The following is a 17,619-nucleotide window of genomic DNA, read 5'->3' as shown; positions in this document are numbered from 1 at the left end:
CTGTGAGAACAAATGCTACAAAGAAGACAATGCGATGGAATTCCCGAATATAAAACTCTATAATCAATAATATACATTCAGATCTATTTAAAATACCTCATCTGGTAATTCAACTTCATCATGAGGCTCTTTCGGTTCTTGAGCTTCACTCCATTGTGTGACATCGTCAATATAACTTAAAATTGTCTCTACACTTCTACTATCCTTTGAACAATCCAATGGCAAAAACTGCACCATGCCAAAATCATCGACCAAATTAGCAATGGACTGCGTTAATTTGGCAAATTTAGGATTTATATAATCTTCTTGTTTTGCAAGTAGTAAAGGGTCAGGATTCAAAAATTTCTTCAACTGTTTCTTGCTGTACTCATCTTTCACTAGATCAATTTTGGATAATATATTAATGTGCGGTAATTCCAATAGAATCATGGCTGACATGGCACTCAAGGCACCAGAGAAAAATTTTGAATTATCAATGATAAATGGGGCTTCTAACAAATATGTGGCACATAGGTTGAAATTCAATGATGTCTGTAAATGTCTTACTATAGTTGGTAATACTGGTATATGGGTATATAGTTCGATTTGTCCAGGACAATCAAAAATCAAATACTCGTCGTTGTAATCACCGATTTCTTCATCAAGCCAGTCGAGGTTATTTAGTAAAAATTCAAAGCAATAAACCAACCCTCCATTTGGTCCTAATTCCATCTCCTCCATGACATCTTGTAATGATATTAAATCTTTAACGTCGATTGTGAATTCATACTCGGTTGGGTTGGCCGCTGGGTCTAAGTTGACAATATGAGCCCTACGTCCTATAGATTGCATATACGCAATCATAGAATTACAGAATGTAGATTTACCTACACCTGCAGGTCCCAATACTAATACTCCGGTTCTTGACATATCTTTGTTGAATTTAGTTGGGGTCTGATGAGCAAAGAGTAAATGAAAGAGTTTATTGTAAACATTTTTTTTCTCCTTATTTTTTTTTTGGGTGTTGTATCTTTGATGGAGTGAAATAATATGCGATGAGATCAACTTAGTAAGTAGAACAACAACGGTAAAATCAATGAACATAGATACCAGAGGCTGTCATTATTAACAGTAAAATTGGCAAATCGGGAACTTCAAGGCTTGCAATAAACGGTATATTCAAGTTTGCGTGGAATTATGGAATATTATAATTGTAAAGATGTGGCATCTTTTCTGATATCTTGCCTAATCTTCCTACTCATCACTTACAGCAATTGTTGATTTCTATTTTGCAAATCCCGTACTCATGAGGAAGTCTTTGGAGTGTGTTGCTAAACCAAACAGCTCTTGTAGTTGGAGTATCTCGGAGCAAACACCATTTGCTGACAAATATTAAGACTTTTTTTTCTCGGCTGAAATTCCTATTTTGGCAACCATGGAAAGGTACACCCCCAACTTGATTTGTAATCCGCATATCTCTATTTTTGAACAGTGTTATTAATTAACTTTGCTGGTCGAACTGCTTGGTAATACGATGTGTGTTAGATAATTACAAAATTACACGTGAGGCAAGCTTGCATTCCTGTACAGCTAGAGCCTATCTCAAGGGGTTTGCTATAGTGGAACGATATACAATTAGGGGGGGGGGCTGCTTTTTTTATTATCCGAGATATTGTCGTGATTTGTAAGCTCCGGAAATACTTCCACACTTTATATAAATACCAGATTTCAACAATTTTTCAAAAAATTTTTAATCTAGTCGAACACAATATATATTAACCAAACTGCTTTAATAAACTATTTGCAACAATGACAGTTCCATACCAAGTAAAACCATCAGATGAAATCAAAGGTGCTCCTGAGGTTTCCTATTACACTCCAGAACAGCCTGTTCCGGCTGGTACTTTTTATCCCCAATCGTCAGATGAAGTTGCTCCCAAAATTTTTCAACCTTTAAAGATTGGTAAGCTTGCTTTGCCAAACAGAATTGGGGTATCTCCAATGTGTCAATATTCTGCTGATTATAATTTTGAAGCAACTCCATACCATTTAATCCATTATGGTTCATTAGTGAATCGTGGGCCAGGTATCACCATTGTTGAAAGCACGGCTGTTTCTCCTGAGGGTGGATTATCACCTCATGATTTAGGAATCTGGAAGGATGAACAAGCAGAGAAATTGAAACCAATTGTCGATTACGCTCATTCTCAAAAGCAATTAATTGCCATCCAATTGGGCCATGGTGGTAGAAAAGCTTCTGGTCAGCCCTTATTTTTGCACTTGGAACAAGTTGCAGATAAATCTGTCAATGGGTTTGCCGACAAAGCAGTTGCTCCTTCTGCATTGGCATTCAGACCAAATGGTAATTTACCTGTTCCTAATGAGTTGACCAAAGATGAAATCAAACGTGTTGTTAAGGATTTTGGTGCTGCTGCTAGAAGAGCTGTTGAAATCAGTGGCTTTGATGCAGTTGAGATTCATGGTGCTCATGGTTATTTGATTAATGAGTTCTATAGTCCTATTTCAAACAAGAGAACAGATGAATACGGTGGCAGTTTTGAAAATAGAACCAAATTTTTAAAGGAAGTTATCGATAGTGTTAAATCAAGTATTCCAAACGATGTTCCAGTGTTTTTGAGAATCTCTGCTGCTGAAAATAGTCCTGATCCAGAAGCTTGGACTATTGAAGATTCCAAAAAATTAGCTGACATTTTAGTAGAAAAGGGTATTGCTTTGGTTGATGTTTCATCTGGTGGTAACGATTATAGACAACCACCAAGATCTGGGATCAGTAAAGAGTTGAGAGAGCCAATCCATGTTCCGTTGTCTCGTGCAATTAAACAACATGTTGGTGACAAGTTATTGGTCAGTTGCGTTGGTGGGCTTGAAAAAGATCCTGAATTGCTCAACAAATATTTAGAAGAAGGAACATTTGATCTTGCTTTGATCGGTAGAGGATTTTTAAGAAATCCAGGTTTGGTATGGGAGTTTGCCGATAAACTTGGTGTTAGACTCCACCAGGCCTTGCAGTTAGGTTGGGGTTTCTGGCCCAACAAACAACAAATTGTTGATTTGATTGAAAGAACATCTAAATTAGAAGTAAATTAGAGTTGTACGTAGTTTGTAATTAAACGGATTGTTTTTTTTTTTGGCTATATTAAATTAGTTATTAAATAGTAAAAGGGGGATACAAAATGAACCCACTAACCGACAATCCTGTTCTTACTTCCTACACCAACAATCGTCGTAATCGTTTTCAATCTGAAGCATCACATCCATGTTCCTACTTTCAAACATTTTCTCACATTGGCGCTTGATATAAGATGTATTTTCACCTCGATAAACTTGAATATGAACATACCCACAAACATTATTTCTAGGACCTGGCCAAAACCTTGGGGTTGTGAGAGATCTCACTCCTTTGACTTGTTGAACCTCATGTAAAATATTCCGAATCTGATCTTCTTTAGTCTTCGAGATACTCAACAATAATGTCGATGCGGTTGATTTTATTAAAGGAACGGCAGACACAAAAATCAAAGTGGCAATTATAATTGACGCTATAGGATCAAATCCATCCCACGAAAAGTATTTTGTTAATATTGTCGAAATCACAACACCGACTGAACCTAAGGCATCTGCCATTATGTGCAAGAAAATACCTTTCATGTTATCATTCATATGGTCGTGTTCATCTTCTGAGTCACAGTTAGGAGCATGCAGGTGTTCATGAGAATGGCCATGCGAGTGTTCATGGCTATGAGAAGAACCATGTGAGTGACCATGTGAGTGACCATGTGAATGGCCATGATTAAAAGCAAATATCCCAACCAAATTAACTAACAATCCCAATATTGAAACAATTATCAATTCTGTAGTCTTTTGTAAATGTACTGGGTTGAACAATCTACCAATGGCTTCAAATAAAATAGATCCACTTATACCGACTAGCAATGTCCCATTGGTAAATCCTGCCAATATTTCAAAGTTTTTTAATCCAAAAGGGTACTTTCCGTTGCTATCTATTTCATGTTTGGAAATAACACCAGCAATTAACCCCAATACTAATGACATACAATCTAAAGCCATATGCAATGAGTCAGAAAGTAATCCTAACGATTTAGACCTGAATGAGTATAGAAATTGAACAAACATAAATGTAGCATTAAGCAAAAGGAAGTTGAAAATAGCTCGAGTATCAGAATGGCCCATTAGCTCTTTAAGAATGGGAGCCGAATTATTAGTGATTTTATGTCCTTGATCAGTTCCCTTTTCCTCATCTTGTTCAAAATGATACGACTTGTCAGGAGTCACTACTGCAGCAAGCCCAATATTGATTATTTGTGAAAAAGATGGTTGCTGTAATAACACAACATATTGCAAAAGTTCAAGCAATAATGAAACAAATACACTTGACAATCTGCTATCTCTCATTTGAAACTCTTGAACTGATATCATAAACACAATAAATGTAGCAAGGTTAACCCCAATCATACTAAAATTGAACATTGATGGATTGTAAAATACAAGTGCTAATGCACTGAAAATAAACGTACCAAAAACAGTTGGTTTATCGAGCGAAGACAATAAATTAGACAACGATGACAGGTTCAATTTACTGGACAACAAGTAATATCCAAGTATTACCAATGCATATGTGAATACAATGTGGAGTCCATAAAACTCCTTGAAATTGGTATAGCAATCTAAAACAAATGCCAATGGAGTATACAAATTCCAAGAGTTCAAAAACAATCCCAAATACAATACTGCCACTCTATTTGCCGGTAGAAACGATGCTGACGTATAGATGACATAGAATGTGGAAAGAAGATACATGGTAGACATCTTGTTTGATCCGCTGGTGGTGGCGGTAGCATTGCTGATTGGTAAGACATTTAAACGATGAGCTAGTATTACTATTGAAAGACACGCTGATGCTAAAAATATATTCAATAGTATGGTATTTTCATAAGCAAATTCAAATGATGTTGTACTTAGACTATGAGATAAAAACACTAGGGGAAACGCCACGAGCAAGGGCAATGAACCAAAAAATTTCGTAAGGGTTAGTGAGGATTCATATCGGCTTTTAAAGTCCATATTAAAAATTAACTGAATATGTATGAATCTATCTATAAGTGTATCTGGGGGGTAGGGGGAGGAAGTTGAGAGGTGTTGTTGATAACTTGCTTTCCTTTTTTTTCTCTGCGTAGGTGAAATTTTTGATTGAAACGCTGATGATGGTGGTTATCTCTTAAGCGTGGAAGTTTCTAAAAAAAGAGAATGACAATCTGTAAACGAAAAAATAGAAATTAACAACAACAACACGTATTCCTCGCGCACTTTGTCCCTTTCTTCCGTTCTACCCCACCAAAGCGAGATATGTCCCTTGCCGAGTTAAACACAATCTTCTACTACGAGCTCTTGTTCGTCTCCAACAAACTACCAAATGTGTTTCTCACTTGAATATAGAGTACACATTCAAATAATAACAATGCTCATTAATCATATTACAGAAATAATACAACACAATCTCTACGTGTTATCATGCTACCATTTTCTCAAACATCTATCAATATTTTTATTCTATCGAAAATTTAAATAACAAGTAGAACTTATTTTATAAACAAAATCATAATTTCATTATTGGATGACAATCTTTTCAACATCAAACTTCTTTGGAGAAATACCCATATTGCCAATGTATTGTCTAGCTTCTTTTCTCAATTTTTCCTCGGTTTCTTTGTCCCAACCGTATTCTTTGCTCATGATTTCAACAACCCCATCAACGGCACTAAGAGCTTCTCTAGCATTTAAGAATGCCAATCTAGTTCTTCTGGCTAAGAAATCAAGTGGAGTTCTTGGATATTCATATTTCAAAGAGTATTTCAATTCAGCAATACTGAATGGTTCGTCAAATCTTTGATAACTCAATTGATTGTCTTCATTAGCTTTCTTTTCAGAAGGTTCGAATTCTTCAGTAGCAGCTAAAGTAACTGGCAATTTATTGTAATCACTTTCAGCATACAAATCCAAAATCAATGGAGCTCTGGAACCATAGTTGTGAGACAAGTGTTTAGCCAATTTCAATGGGATGTGGTATTCATGAATCAATCTAGCAGAATAGTTCTTTGAATAATCAGTACCCCCGACCAAAATCAATTTGTTGGTTTGACATGGTAGGATCTTTTTATCACCAAAATCAAAGTGTTTAACAACGTAATCAATAGTTTCTTGGGCCATTTCTCTGTAAGTAGTCCATTTACCACCGGAAATAGTGACCAATCCAGTTGGTGATTGAACTAACAAATGTGAACGTACCAAACCTTCGGTTTTACCAGAAGCTTCTTGGCCCTTAGGAATAGTAGATGGATCTCTAACTAATGGTCTAATACCTGACCAAGCAGATAAAACATCATTTCTGTCAATTGGGAAAACAAGGTATTTTTGCATTTCATTAAGAATATCTTGGATTTCTTCTTCAGTTGGAACAGGATTTTCTGGGACTTTTTTCAATGGAGTATCAGTGGTACCAGCCAAAACTTTACCTTGCCATGGCAAAAAGAACATGACTCTACCATCAGAGGTAGAAGGATCTAATAAACCGTAGGTGGTTGGACAGTAATATTCTGGCAAAACAACGTGGACACCGGATGAAGGAACGACCATTCTTGGTGATTGTTCAACTTTTGGTGGTAAACCTTGAGGATCTTCATCCATTTCCAAAATTTTATCAGCAAATGGACCAGTAGCATTAACAACACTTTTAGCTTTAATTTCGTATGATTCATTGGTTTCCAAATCTTTAGCCTTGACACCATACAATTTACCATTGCTATCTTTCAACAATTGTTCGACTTCAAAGTAGTTCAATACAGTGGCACCGTTTTCAATGGCAGTCAAAGCTAAAGTAACATTGTATCTGGTATCGTTGAAACTACCATCGTGGTAAACACAAGTAGCTTTCAAGTTACTGGTATCCATCATAGGAGCAATGGCAGCAGCTTGTTCAGTGGAGAAAATAGTGGAGGAACGCAAATTTTGTTTACCAGCAAACCAATCATACATTTTACAACCAGCAAAGAAATAAGGGACTTGCCACCAGTTGTAAACTGGAATCATAATTGGCAAAACAGTACACAAATGTGGGGCAGTTCTCAACATGTTACCTCTTTCATTCAAAGCTTCAATGACCAAATCCAACTGAGCTCTAGACAATTGGAAAATGGCTTTTTCCAAATAACGAACACCACCATGGGCCATTTTGGTGGATTTTGAAGAAGTACCAGCACCAAAATCGGTTTTTTCCAAAAGACAAACATTTAAACCACGTGTAGCTGCATCAACGGCAGTACCGGTACCAACGGCACCCCCACCAATGACCAAAACATCAAATTGTGGCACTTTTTTCAAGTTACCAATCAATGATTCACGAGATGGTGGTGGTGGAATATCTTTGTTGAATGGTTTATAGGAAGTAGCAAGGTGAGGTTCGTTTTTTGGTCTAATAAAATCCAAATAAACAACTGTACCACCAACAGCAGCACTAGCTGCCAATACTGACTTTGCTAAAGTTGATTTTAAAAATCTTGACATTGTATAGTTTCAGGAATATGTAGAAAATGAAAAAATGTTATACAATCAGCAAGATATCTGGAAGAACTTTCAAAAGTGTGGGGGGAGATTATAATAATATGTGTGGACTCTATCAATGAACTCTAATCTAGTTATCTCTGGAATAGTTTACCTGTGATTGGTGAAAAATAAATTTCTCTATCAAATTGTCTATGAATTTAGAATAAATAATATAAATATTGGTTTCTAATGGGTAAAAATACAAAACAAATTGTAAACAAGATATAAAAAAAAGAACGAGGAAAAGAATATTTATTTACAAAAAAAAGAAGAAAAGGAGGAAGAAGAAAGTAAAAAGTAGTTATGAAAAGTGAAAATTTGAAAATATGATAAATTTATATTTCTTTGAACATTTTCATCTGTGAAATATCAAGTTTTTGTTTGTGTTTGTTTGCTCATGATTAATTTTTTTTTTCTTTTTCTGTTTCTTTTTTCTCCATCACCAATTTTTGTTCCATTTTTTTTTGGACTCTCCGAATTCACGGTCTTGAAAATTATTTGCAAATATTATAATTCATATGTAGTATTCGAGAACAACATATAAAATTGTAACACTTGTATAAATAATTAATCAAAGATTGAATAATTGGGAAAGTCAATTGTTTAATAGTTCAATAATTGAGCAGAAAAGAAAATTAATCAGCTAATCAGCTGCTATCTTCTAGAACCGGCATAAAATCTATCAAATGTTTCAATTTTTAAGAAATCTCTTGTGGGAAAGGAATGCTTTTCGCGGCACAACGTCGCCTGTCATTCGGAATTTCTAACTTGCTTGCAATTCATTTCTTTTTCTGTAGAATTCATGTTCATGCGAAAGTGCATTGTGCAGTATTACATAAGCAGATGTTTCGAAAATTTCTCCATTCATCCATCTCGGAAGAATTGTCTAACAGAAAAGATTTTTTTTTTATTAGTCATTAATTTCTTGCCTTTAGATTATGGCAGTTTAGTGTGTTCGAGTAATTTCTGATTAGTAGAATGTGGGATTGAAAAATAACTAAAAACAAGATGTGTGTATTGTAGCAATTATTTTGCAGCTGACAATTCAGTCCAATTGAATTTTTCCTGGACCTTGTCATTGGTTGATGAGCTAGAATATTGTCAGCAATAATAAAATTGTAGACGTTTCTTTTTTGTTTTGCATCTTTCTTTACGAAAATGTTGTGGCAACAAAGCCATACCGAAACATTTGGTGGGGGGAATGGTGGGTGCTATTTTTAAATCTGGAACAATGTGAATTCTGTACAAAGCCCATTCTTACTATTGTACCGCAAAACAAGAACTTCTTTGTTAGCTTCTGTTGTCGCGATTTTATCCGTCTTTTCCTCAGTTCCAGGCGTTTACTAAGCTGATTTTATTAATACATGTGGTTATCGGTTGGTTTGTGGAATTTAAGCCGAGGTTTTTGCTCGCTGTTTTTGTTTTAAGAATATTGGCTTCAAAATTGGAATAAAAGCAGCTGTTTCTATCACTTGCAACTCTGCGTTGGTAAAATGTTGAATTGATGGTAGATGTAAGTACTCACTTGAATCTTTGAATCTACCCAGTCATAAACTGTGCAAAAAAAAATTATGTCTGGTTGCTCTTTGTATTAATCATATGAGATGCTTCAATATACCTCGGTTAAAAAGTTATATGTTTTCTACTAGCGCGAGCGGTTTGTGCGGTTTGTGCAGGAAAAAAAAAACCGTTAGCATTGTTCCCGTTCAATGAAATCCTATTCTTTAACACGCATGGAGGACAACTATTTCACCTAAATATTCTACAGGGCAATTATCATAGAACAATTCAAGTTGATTCAAATCAAGTAGAGTTGGGGTTAAGTTTGGATGTCTTACCCTTTGAAGGTCAATCGGGTTTGTTGCGATTGTTATTAATAATAAGCCTCAAACAATTTGAAACCTATTGTTGAGCTTCACTGTAGATGCCATTATTAAGTAAGATTATAGAAGACATTGCAAGTTTGTATTTATCTAAGGGCCAGATTCTTAAAAGTTTTTTGGTGTAAATATACTATTGCTGAAACTTTGAATGTGTGTTGATTTTTATGGTAGCTTTCACACAAAATTTTTTGTAAAAAATTTACACTAAAAATATGTACTCTGCTTCTCATACAACGTAACTAATACTCAAAAAACATAGACTCTAATAATTTTTTTAAAAAAGTGCCAAACCATCTCCAATTGAAGACCGCTGTACCCATCCAAAACTAAGGAACCTGAAGAATGTTCAATGACAATATTAAATACTGGCTTTGGCTACAAGGTCAAATCAAATCTACGCCGTTGAACTGTCTTGAATACAAACAAGACTAGACCTACTATCACCTTACCAACTGCGCAGTTATGAAACCATTAAGGGTCATCTTCTTTGATCACGCTTCTGCACTGTCTCTGCTGAAAATCCAAGCCTTGTCTACCTGATGCAGCATATAGGCAGCACAGAAATGTCAAGAAAAACAGACCAACATCAGGGCCAGCAACCTAAAGCTCACAAAGAAGAATTGTTAGACAAGAAAAAAAAAAAGAGGGGGTGTAAACTCGAAACAGCAACATAAGCACTTTGTACAATATTCTACTAAAGTATGCATAGTTACAAAATATAGCAGTATAAAATATTACTCAAACTACATATTATAGGACGCGTGGTACATTGTGCGTAAGGCGGTGCTTTTTCAACATACAGGTGACAGTTAAACTCCTGTGGCAAGAAGATTTTGTGTACCTGTCCCGCGACATTTTCAGCTTATTTATTTTTGCAACTAAAACATAAATGCTTGCTTGGATGTTAGAGAGAAGGTAATTAGCATGTCTAAAAATCAGCACCAAGTGATATTTTCAATTGGTTCTGCTTTTCATTTCAAGGAGAGATCAGCATAATAAAATGGAATGCATAACCAAGTTGTTGTACATAAAACATGAAACTTCTTCCCCACTTTCCTAATCTGGGTTGCTGGTAGAAGCCCTACACCTAGCCTGGGCTAATAAACATTATATAGGCCATCAACATTTAACCGAGAGAATTACTACTCAACAAGTGTTAAAATTAACTGTTCGAATTACTAAACACTAAAGAGTCAAATCATCTCATCTCACTGACCAGGCAAACAAATATATGTAATCTGGATTGCTTTCCCAAACTTCTCCACTTGATCTTCATTGTTTCAAAGTTGGAGAAGAGCAACTAAACCAATTGGGTTGAAGAATATTGTGCGTCATCTGATGCGTCTGGTATAAACCCGTCGTCAATACCGAAGAGAATGATAAACAATTCGTAAGGGGACAGACTTTCCAGATTCGAAACTGTTCTCCTTTTTGAATTTTATTTCAAACTAGCACAAAATAATACCTCCTCATACATCCATATAATTCATAACTACAAGCAACTTGGACAATTATTATTAATGAAAGTAGCCAAAAAACCCACCTTTACATATCATTGCAAGAGAATTAGTTACTAGCAATATAGATATACAGATGGCTAATCAAATATAGATGAGAAAAATAGCTCGGAACGAAAGAGGAACATGTTGAAACAAATAATTAAAGACTTTTGGTTATTAGTTTTGAGAGTGTTTAATTAATATCCCTTGTTTTTTGCTTTCTAAACCAGATACACAAATTTTAAATGATTGTCGAACTCCAGATAATTCAATTAATATCCCTTGTTTTTTGCTTTCTAAACCAGATACACAAATTTTAAATGATTGTCGAACTCCAGATAATTCAATTCCATAAACTGCTGGACAATTGAAATCAAAAATGCCTGAACAATCAAGATAATCAACATAACAAACCTGACTGAATATTGATATAAAATTGTGAGATCAAAATATAGCCAGCAACAAAGGGGAGGTAATTATGGGTTTGTCGGAACGATTTCGATTACCTGTAATTCCAGTCCCTCCTATTTATATAACCACAGTGCTTGTTTCAAGCAGAAATACTTAAACAATATAAAAACCTTGTATTTTTCAATTTTAGTGGCGACACATGAATAAAAAACTCAATTGGAAACAAGAAAAGTAGCTTTTGCTAGCTTTAGCATTTTGCGCTAGTCTGGTTTGTAGCAATGTCTTTTGAATTTGTACCATGCGCTTACCTAATACTTTACTCGACGCAGAATAATCGTGAACTGAGTCAAATATTGGTAGATGAACATCATAAGTTTGGTATTTCAAGGGATGAAGATGAAGTGACTTTTAAAGCACTTTGCTTTATTTATCTTTGCAGCCAAAAAAAAATTGCCACAGATATCAACCAGAATCTTAAATCACTTGCAACAGGAAAATTATGGCCGAGAAGACTCGCCAAGCATTGCCTCTCAAATAATTGTTCAGAGTATTTATCACGTGATGTACACTCTTTCTTGCCAAGTCAGACCCGAACTACTTTTATCTGTTCGTATAGTCGTGTACAGCGTCACAGGAAACCTTCACCACTTTTACTTCGTTCTTTCTTTTTTCTCTTTATCGTCGGGTGCCAGAACTTATCCATACCTAATTTAATTTAGAACTCATTAGCAACCACTCCCTTTTTTTTCACTTTATAAAATATGGATTCTTTGTCTTCAGACCACAAAGAGAAAGTCGACGAATTTAAATCGATAACTGGAAGTTCTACAGACTCAGAAAATGACGATAAAATAATTGAATTTTTGACAGTACATGATTTTGATTTGAATAATGCAATATCCACATATTTTGATTCTGGGTTCGATTCCATTGGGAATAGCTCAGCAATTAATCAACATGATGAGATTGACAACCAAGTGACCCATCGACACTCACATCACCACCAAAATGAAACGCCTGATGTCAGTTTGGACCAAAGTGGACCGGTAAATTTACAGCATCAAATGTTCTTCGATAGCTTATTGCCAAAATTACCTAAAGCCCCAGTTATTTCAAATGGTTGGCAATTGGAAGTTGGGATACACACATCAATATTAGATGAAAAAATAAGGCAAGAAAGAGAGAAAACTGAAACTACAAAAGAAGATGTTTATGAAACCACGGAATCCATTCATTCTGAAATTGAAGACACCAAGAAATCCCCATTGAGCTCGTTATGGATAATACTATTGATAATACCAAAAACATTATTACATGTTATTTTATCAGCCCTTAAATTTGTGTTTGGTTGGCGTGTATTTAAAGGTCCCGAAGAAAGACTTCCCCAACTATTCAATTACGAGAAGTTTATCCCTAATTATAAGTTTTTACCAGAATTGAAACCCAGCAAGGAAGAAACAAATAATGATGTGAATCTCATCAATAAATTCAACTTCCGGGAAGACCAATTCAACGAAACGCATCTGTTTTGTCAAAAAGAGTATCGTTGGCTCTTGGTTGTTTTGGTCAATGATTCTAGCACAACTAAAAACTTTATCGAGTCATTGGTGAACCATAAACACTTTGACAAACTATTTAACAAATCTAATGGATTGTTCAAGGAAACAGAGATATTTGTCAATAATATCGAAAGATCCCCTGAAGCATTTGAAATTGCCCAAACTTACAAAGTGAAAAGACTCCCCTATGTTATGCTAGTTGGCAATGTGTCTGCCAGTCCTGATATAATGCCTTCAATGTCAATAGTGTATAAATCTAATATTGCTAAACCATTTATCACTGAAGAGGAACTTCCTAATACCACCAACAAAATCTTGAAGAATATTGGCAAATTATTGGAGCGATTCAATCCTCAGTTAGTATCAGCCAGATTTGATAAACAAGAAATGGAAATTAGCAGACAGATAAGACAAGAACAAGACGACGCATATCTCAGATCTTTGCAACAAGACAAGATAAAGAAAGAAATGAGATTACAAGAAGAGAATGCTCAAAAGTTGGCTGAACAAAAGTCTCAATTGAGACAATATTATTTGCTAAAATTGATATCGACAAAGTACATTGAACAGAATGTCCTTGATCAAGATGTTGATGCCAAATGCAAGATAGCTTTGAAGTTACCCAACGGTAAGAGAATAGTAGAGTTATTCAATGGAGAAATCACATTATTAGAATTTTACATGTTTATCGAATTGAAACTTTTCATCGAACAAGAGGAGTTAGACACAGACCAAGTTGATGACTTGATTGAAAAGCTAGATATTGACGATAATGTGAAAAATTCAATTCAAGATCTTTCTGATTATCATAACTCTTATCCATTTAAGTTTGAAGTCATTCAACCTTATCCTAAGAAAGTTATTCATTTGGATGTTGACATGGATCAAAGTATAAAAGACATTAGCGAGTTTAGCAAAGGGGCAAACTTTTTAATTGAGTTTATAGATGATGACGAAGAAGAAGAAGAGGAAGAAGAAGAATAAACAAACTGTCGAAGACATCAAAGTGTACAATAGCATGCTTAGCTATATGAAGTTCGGTGTAACATTTATGTGGTAGTAGGAATTGTAATGATTGCTCTAACTATCTATACAAAGAGGGGCGGGGCAAGAAATTACAGTCCCAACCAGGAGAAAAAACACCTTGGCGTTGTAATAATAGATTGTCACTCAATCACTTACTCACTCGCACACACATTTCTTATTGTTAATCTTTTGCTCTCTCCTTGTTCACTAGTTTAGTCTTTTTTTTTTTGAAACGAGGAGGGAAAAGCTCCATTCAATTACATTTTCTTTTCGATAACCCAAACCAACAGATACAAGTTTCATAGTCTATTCTGTTTCTGACACTTATAGAACATTTTTAAGACTTCCTTTTTCTTTTTCTATTTATTAAACTTACACCAACATGGCCAGTCGTCAATCTAGATTAGAGGCAGAAAAATTAGCCATAATTCAACAATCCATGACTCGAGGTAGATCAACATCACCGAGAGGTGGATCTCATTCTCGATCATCATCACTTAACCGTGAAGATTTTAATAAAGAGTTGAAATGGTCTATTGTCAATCATGACCCCCTGGAGAGGATTATCAAATCCGACAAGCAACAAACTGATAATGATTTCTGGGAAAACGAAGTCAGTGAAGAGGAACATATAAGTGATGACGACACAAATGAGAAATTCCAATATGATGACACAGGGAATATTTTACCCAACTATGCTTGTCAAGATGAAAAAATCAATGAAATCAGTCAAATTTTAGAGAATTCTAATTTGAATGACCGTGCCACAATTAAAAGATTGGAGGAATTAACTGCCAGTGAAAGAGCCTTTGCTGCTGCCCGGAAAGCAGGAAGCAAGATTGATCAAGAAATATTGAATAAATTGGCCAGCGACAAGCAGAAATTAACTGGAACAAACTTGAATTTAGATGAAAGTGATCAAGACGCATTAGCTAGAAGACAAAAGTTGGAAAATTATCAAGCATACAGAAAGAAAATCATTGATCAAGAAAATGGACTTCGAAATGGGTCTGTTTCTCCAACAAGACCAGAAGAAGGCGAAGGTTCCAGTGAAGATTTTATGGCTCCATATACATCAGCTGTTGAAGACAAGTTGGATAGTGAGTTTGCATCACAATTGAATGAAACTATCAAAGAAGGACCAGTTGATTCAAATAAATCTCATTCAAGGGTGATTCAGACTATCACAAGAGGTAATTTCTTCCAGTTAATCAACCCGAAGGTCAAACCAAAAATGTTTTTATTGTGTATGGATTTCTCTCCTGAATCCATTTTTGCATTAGAGTGGAGTTTGGGAACAGTTTTAGTTGATGGCTCAGTTTTGTTTATAGTGTGTGTCATTGAAGATGGGGACACCAATCATCACTTAAAAGGAAACACATCCAATGAAACTTCTCGTGAACAAACACGATTGAACATGTTAAACAAAGCCAAACAACAGGTATTGAATTTGTTGAAATTAACCAAATTGCAAATACATATTGTGATTGAAATTATTCACCACCCAATCCCAAGACATTTGATTTTAGAATTCATTGATAATTTGCAACCTACTTTGGTTATTGTTGGGTCTAAAGGTCAAAGTGCCATCAAAGGTGTGTTATTGGGTTCATTATCAAATTATTTGGTGACAAAACTGACAGTTCCTGTTATGGTAGTACGTGAGAAGTTGAAGAAAATCAATCGTTTCAAATCTGGATCGTCAGTGTTTTCAAATAACGTTAAACCATTAACATTGTCTGAAGCTAGAGTTGATTAGACCTTATTGTTTTATTTTTCATTTTATTATATATGTCGTATCTTACAGTTCTTTAAATACCAGTGTTTCCAAAATTTTCATTCATTCTTTATTTTTTTTTAGTTTTCAATAATCAAATGTATTAATCCTATTGTACAAAATATTTTTATTTAAAATTTAGAGTATCCCAAAATAACCTAATCTATTTCTTTATTCCGCTTCTCATGTATCTACCAACAACAATACAATGGTCTCTTTCATAAGGTTCCAAGGTCAATTGTTCCAATGGTTTAATTCTTTCTTCTCTCAATTTTTGGACTTCTCTGGCGAACACAGTTTCGGCATCAACAGTAGAATCAATACAGTTAGCCTTGATGGAAATGACAACTAAACCACCGTCTTTTAAGAACAAGTGGGAGTTCAATGCAATAATTCTAGCTTGATCTGGTTGGGCAACATCAGCAAAGACACAGTCAACCATACCAATCAACATTCTGTATTTTTGTGGATGTCTAGCATCATCTATGATTGGAATAACATTTGGTCTCTTTTTGGCCATACCAATCAATTCTCTACCTGGACGATGAGAGAATTCAACGGCATAAACCAAACCTTCTGGACCAACAACATCAGCAACGTGGGAAACAGAAGTACCGGAAGCAGCACCCAAGTATAAAACTTTTTTACCTGGAGCAATACCCAATTCATCAATACCACCCATAATACCGGCAGCCAACTTGGATCTGAATGGATTCCACACACGGTATTCGATTTTGGTTGGAGCAGCACCTTCTTCTTTGGCTGGCTCTTCAACAGAAATTCTTTTTTCTCCGTACACTGATTCACCTGGGGCAATGTTTCTAGTGACTAACAAATCTTCTTTACCTCTGGCAATGAAAACACCAGCATGTCTATGTGGTTCAATGACGACCTTGGCACCACCTCTAGCACCGCCTCTGGCACCACCTCTACCTCCACGAGCACCACCTCTAGCACCGCCTCTGGCACCTCCACGAGCACCACCTCTAGATCCTCCACGAGCACCACCTCTCCCTCCACCACGGGCACCACCTCTGCCACCTCTTCCGCCACCGAAACCACCACGGCCACCTCTTGCTGGACCGCCTCTACCTCTTGGAGCTCCGAATGCCATTATGTATATGTATGATTATTAAACTAGATTGAATTGGAAATATTTGTTGAACAAGAACAAATTGATAAAACCAAGAGAAACTGATAAAAGAAAGAAAAAGAGTAATCTAAAATGGAAATGAAATGGATAAATTTTTTTTGATGATGGGATTTTGAAAATTTTTCCTCATACTATTTTTTCGCTTGTTTAAAAGGAGATGCGATGGCAAACGTTGGTGCATGGATGTTATCACGTGACCAATACCGTATCTTGCGTCTGACAAGTTTTGGTGATACATGAAACTTCAGAGCCATAACAAAGCAATTTATACTAAAGAAAATTGTTATCTAAGGTAACCATTATGTTTAAAGGTATGGGAAGTAGAGTCTGGTAAAGTAATAGTAAAGATTTTGACTTATTTGGTATGAATAAATTGATAGAATGCTCTTATAAATTATTATTTTGGAAGTTTTTCCAATTTTGCAATGCCTTATGTTTACGTTTCAGGATTTAAAATGTAGCCATTATTTACTTCTAGTCATTATATATAATACCCAGCTATTATATAAAGTAGGTGCTTTACAAAATTGTGCCGATATCGAGCCATGACCAAGATGTTAGAGATGCCCATCGTGCGGCTCAGGATTTCTCATTCGAGAATAATATGGGGAAAAAGGACACAAGTTTGTTTCTCGAAAACCACTAAAGATTTTGTAACTGGACTTAATCTTCAAGCAAAGAAAACTAAATATAA

The 17,619-nt window shown here is 35.4% G+C and overlaps 7 protein-coding genes across 7 annotated transcripts; 3 read left to right on the top strand and 4 right to left on the bottom strand. All coding sequences in view use genetic code 12, as the record gives it.

Annotated features, from left to right (window-relative positions):
* Positions 1-87: 87 nt before the first annotated feature.
* Positions 88-909, bottom strand: CAALFM_C406790WA (putative signal sequence-binding GTPase; the record flags this gene model as incomplete). Its single annotated transcript, XM_710346.2, has 1 exon — positions 88-909. One exon carries the CDS (start codon positions 907-909, stop codon positions 88-90), a length of 822 nt encoding a protein of 273 aa, XP_715439.2.
* An 879-nt stretch (positions 910-1,788) lies between these two features.
* Positions 1,789-3,087, top strand: OYE32 (Oye32p; the record flags this gene model as incomplete). The annotated part of the gene is made up of 1 exon (XM_710347.2): positions 1,789-3,087. One exon carries the CDS (start codon positions 1,789-1,791, stop codon positions 3,085-3,087), a length of 1,299 nt encoding a protein of 432 aa, XP_715440.2.
* Positions 3,088-3,201: 114 nt separating this feature from the next.
* CAALFM_C406770WA (metal cation transporter) lies at positions 3,202-5,082 on the bottom strand (the record flags this gene model as incomplete). The annotated part of the gene is made up of 1 exon (XM_710348.2): positions 3,202-5,082. One exon carries the CDS (start codon positions 5,080-5,082, stop codon positions 3,202-3,204), a length of 1,881 nt encoding a protein of 626 aa, XP_715441.1.
* Positions 5,083-5,625: 543 nt separating this feature from the next.
* GUT2 (glycerol-3-phosphate dehydrogenase) lies at positions 5,626-7,578 on the bottom strand (the record flags this gene model as incomplete). The annotated part of the gene is made up of 1 exon (XM_710349.2): positions 5,626-7,578. One exon carries the CDS (start codon positions 7,576-7,578, stop codon positions 5,626-5,628), a length of 1,953 nt encoding a protein of 650 aa, XP_715442.2.
* A 4,593-nt stretch (positions 7,579-12,171) lies between these two features.
* CAALFM_C406740CA (uncharacterized protein) lies at positions 12,172-13,953 on the top strand (the record flags this gene model as incomplete). Its single annotated transcript, XM_710351.1, has 1 exon — positions 12,172-13,953. One exon carries the CDS (start codon positions 12,172-12,174, stop codon positions 13,951-13,953), a length of 1,782 nt encoding a protein of 593 aa, XP_715444.1.
* Positions 13,954-14,377: 424 nt separating this feature from the next.
* Positions 14,378-15,754, top strand: CAALFM_C406730CA (Imp2'p; the record flags this gene model as incomplete). Its single annotated transcript, XM_710352.1, has 1 exon — positions 14,378-15,754. One exon carries the CDS (start codon positions 14,378-14,380, stop codon positions 15,752-15,754), a length of 1,377 nt encoding a protein of 458 aa, XP_715445.1.
* A 181-nt stretch (positions 15,755-15,935) lies between these two features.
* NOP1 (rRNA methyltransferase) lies at positions 15,936-16,886 on the bottom strand (the record flags this gene model as incomplete). The annotated part of the gene is made up of 1 exon (XM_710354.1): positions 15,936-16,886. The coding sequence occupies one exon, from the start codon at positions 16,884-16,886 to the stop codon at positions 15,936-15,938; it is 951 nt and encodes a 316-aa protein (XP_715447.1).
* Between the last annotated feature and the right edge of the window lie 733 nt (positions 16,887-17,619).

This window comes from Candida albicans, chromosome 4, assembly GCF_000182965.3.
Source record: "Candida albicans SC5314 chromosome 4, complete sequence".
NCBI lineage: Eukaryota > Fungi > Ascomycota > Pichiomycetes > Serinales > Debaryomycetaceae > Candida > Candida albicans.
This window is presented reverse-complemented; position numbering and strand designations above follow the sequence as displayed.